This window comes from Musa acuminata, chromosome BXJ3-9 (assembly GCF_036884655.1).
Source record: "Musa acuminata AAA Group cultivar baxijiao chromosome BXJ3-9, Cavendish_Baxijiao_AAA, whole genome shotgun sequence".
Taxonomy (NCBI): domain Eukaryota; kingdom Viridiplantae; phylum Streptophyta; class Magnoliopsida; order Zingiberales; family Musaceae; genus Musa; species Musa acuminata.
Window position 1 is genome coordinate 11,089,747 of NC_088357.1, and position 3,663 is coordinate 11,093,409.

Here is a 3,663-nt window from a genome sequence, read left to right on the forward strand (position 1 = left end):
GACGACAAGTGTTGGTTGTATTGCTCAATGCCAATCTTTTTCATCAGTATATAGCACTAAAAATCAAAAATAGCCATCACCTGCAGTATTTTGGTGCAACTAACACCAATGATGTCTTTGCTCGGAAACATGCATATGTTATTCTCAATAATGCTATTCAAAATTGAATTTTTCGTTCACATAAAATTGCCAACAGTCCAAACGCTCTTACTTTTCGATAGTGGATTATGTGGTCATCTCAGACGGCAATAGTATCTGATGCTATCATCTCAGTCCAAAAATTATGATTGCAAGTAGTGTAGCAGTTGTGCAGATTGGTTGGTTGTTCACGCAGAAGGCTTGAGATGGATATGATGGCAGCAGAAGCTCTGGCTTTAACATGGCTTGCTGAAATTGAATTTATTCGTGTCAGGCAGAGTCAGATTCAGCCATCTACAACATCGCTTAAGACGATAACAATTGGACCCAAAAGGAGTTCTACATGCAACATTATGTTGTTCCATGGATGATGCCGTATCAACCGCACTCCATGCATATGTCGAAGCCAATTGCAACACAAGAACGACTACTGACTCTTCTCATAGGCCCAAGTGTGATACTGACACTATGTACTTTCCTACAGCTATACACAATTGCCTTAGCCATTGGGCACTGTATACTGTGGCTATCGACATGAAAATACTTACAAAATATCATACAGCAAAATATTCATAGAACACTTAATTGTTACCTCAAGGAGGCCATTATTCTCCAGTCATGCTTCCTGTGCCTGCCTCGGTGGTGGGCCTTCTGCTCTGCAAACTTGTTCTCGCTGACAATTTCCATCTGATCAGCATCTGTGGCTGATAAAATCATCAGTGAAGTTGTAGCACAATTCTATTCAATTTCCCTCTTTCATGATAATATCAAGGACACAAAGCAAGAACAGGCATGCAATATACTTGCGTTTAATAGGGCCGACTCAGCAGTTGCATGTAAGGTTCAGAGTATTTAGTTTATGCAGCATACGGATAACCTAAAATTCCTCCCAACTATTTCAAGCAGTGATTGAAGGAAGCATCCCTCATCACAGACTGCAGCATAAAGGATTGTGTTTGATTTGTGGTCAAGCAATCGTCAAACAGTCATATAGGTAAATCCAACATTCTTTTGTTTCGGTAGCTTAACATATGAACCGAACCAAGTACACACCTTACCAGAGACCAAATATCCAACCACTTAAAAAAGAAATATTAATACTAATCCAGACAGACTGAACCAAATACAACCCCTACAAGCCATCAAAATGTCGAACCACTTTATGCAAAAAGAGGGAGGAGATACCCCTCGGGTAACCTATGCGTGCTCAGTACAATTTTGGTTTGGATTTATCAGTTTCTTTTACCAATAAAGGAATGATGTCTACCTGCCACATCGAGACATGCATGGTGAATCTCTACATTCCATATGGATGGCAAAGAATAAATTAAGCTACTGACAATTGTAAATATAATTGATAACCACAATTTTTTTAATAATTTAAGAAAATATACTATATTTGAATTGTGTTTCTTGGCATGTAAATAGATATAAAAAAGATAAGGATACCAAAACATATCTGTACATCTTAGTTATTACTTGTTTAAAGTCATCCCTATTCTTCACAGGTGTCCTTTTATCTATCATTTTGTTATTCGTTTTTCCTTCCCTTTTGATTTACTATCATGCTTTTCATTAATCCTCCCATTGGTCTGCTTCTGTCTCATCATCCACCACCATAGTAACTATTAGAACACTAGGCAACTATCTCAACAAAGCTGTCAGGATAATTGTGACCAAAGAATTCAACTATCTATATCAACAAAAACCAAACCAAACAAAAAATTCCAATTAATACTAGTACCATCTCTTTTGAATTATTGATGCACAAAAAACTATAGTATCTCAGGAATATTTCTGACAAGAAATATTTTAATCACATAGAGCAACCTGTCCATAATCTTGGCTACTTTTCCTTATTCCGTTTCTCGTTACATTGTGAGATTCTTAAGTATTTAAAAGAAGTTTGTAGCTAAGTGAAGCTAGAAATAGAAGATCTGACATTGTGCTTGTTAATCTCCTGAGATACATTTGTTCAATTAGAATCATTCATCAACTACAGTTCTCATCACTCAAATTGTCTGGGTATCAAGTTTTTAAGCAACGAAGATTTATGCTTTTCTCGCTAAAGCCAACATGTCTGTCACTGAATATTATACACACTACTACACCGATAGGTATGAAAAATAACATAATTGAAAAGTTTTCTAAGTCTCAGTTAATTCATCGCTTCCTTTCTTCTATATATATATAAATGTTCATCTGTTATAGCTCACATGACATGAGATTAACAATGCACCGATTTTTCCACACATGCGAGCAAGTCTTGGATCCAATCAACAAATGCAATAAATCAGTAAGCTGAGAAAGATAACAAAGGCAAGCTACGGTCAGCAGTTTAAAACCATATAGACGTACAAAAAGATGATAATACTGAGTTTGATAATTCTAGAGATCATTCATCCAAGAGCAGGGTCAAATGTGGTTTTAGGGTTCATACCTCCGAGTTCTTCACCCCAGAACAACTGTTTCCCATCATCATCTTCATCCTCATCCTCAATTTCGTCGTCGTAGCCGAGCTCGCCATCACCCCTGTATCCAGCCTCGCTTCCATAGCCGGATTCGTTCGCCTGTGATTCCAGCATCCCTGCACCTCCAACGCCTGGAATTCCCCCAAACCCGGAGGTTTCCCTTTCCAACCTCACTCCTACTGCGACCTCCCTCCCCTCTCTCCTCGTCACCCGGGCTGCCTCGCTGGCATCCGATCCCCAGCTCCAGTCCCCGATCACGAAGAACTCCCCGCTCGAATCCGTTCCACCAGCAGCCAGCGGGAAGTCAGAGCAGGTAGCGTACGTCGCCGAGACGCCGCCCCGGGGTCGGGTCCCGCTGCGATCGGAGCTGCGACCGGAGATCGACCGCGATCCATGCCGCCGCCGCCGCTTCCCCGCGAACCACCGCAGCCCCTCCTCCCGTCTTGGCGGCCGAGGCGGCGGGGGGTCGTCTTTCAGGCTGAGCCGCGATATGTCGAGGCCAACTGCGTTGGCGGGGGAGGGGGCGGTGGACCGATCGGCGAGGCAGGGCTTCTTGGCGCGGAAGGGATACGACCTGGGTGGATCCGCGGCAACGAGCGTTTGCAATTGGAAGGGCTTCCACGCGTGGAGCAGCAGCGTACACGAATCGATTGCGTGGCGTGAGTTCGCGGTTCTCGGTTTCATCGCCGCCCCGAGGGATCACGAACTCATTTCCTCTGCCGACCTCGGAGGAGACGAGTCGATCTAGGGTTCTTGAAGATCAGAGTTATCAAGTCTTCGATCGATCCATCGAATCGGAGGACAAAAGGGAAGCAGCTTTCTCCGCCCCGAGGGATCACGAACTCATTTCCTCTGCCGACCGCGGAAGCGACGAGTCGATCTAGGATTCTTGAAGCTCACAGTTATCAAGTCTTCGATCGATCGATCGATCGATCGATCGAATCGGAGGACAAAAGGGAAGCAACTTAGGCCGGTGGGCGTTCTCCGGCCAGCGGGGGAAGAGTTGAAGAACGCACATCGACGTTGGTGAAGCTCATCACAACCGTTCGTTGTA

The 3,663-nt window shown here is 43.6% G+C and overlaps 1 protein-coding gene across 2 annotated transcripts; it reads right to left on the reverse strand.

Annotated features, from left to right (window-relative positions):
* On the reverse strand, positions 1-3,663 carry LOC103998073 (uncharacterized). Of its 2 annotated transcripts, none has more exons than XM_009419453.3 (3): positions 2,579-3,663; positions 731-842; positions 1-387 (listed from the first exon to the last, which is right to left on the reverse strand). In XM_009419453.3, exons 1-3 carry the CDS (start codon positions 3,291-3,293, stop codon positions 375-377), a joined length of 840 nt encoding a protein of 279 aa, XP_009417728.1. In that variant the 5' UTR covers positions 3,294-3,663; the 3' UTR covers positions 1-374. The 2 variants fall into 2 exon arrangements, with proteins under 2 accessions (XP_009417728.1, XP_009417730.1); XM_009419455.3 differs by having other exon boundaries at positions 731-836; positions 2,579-3,662.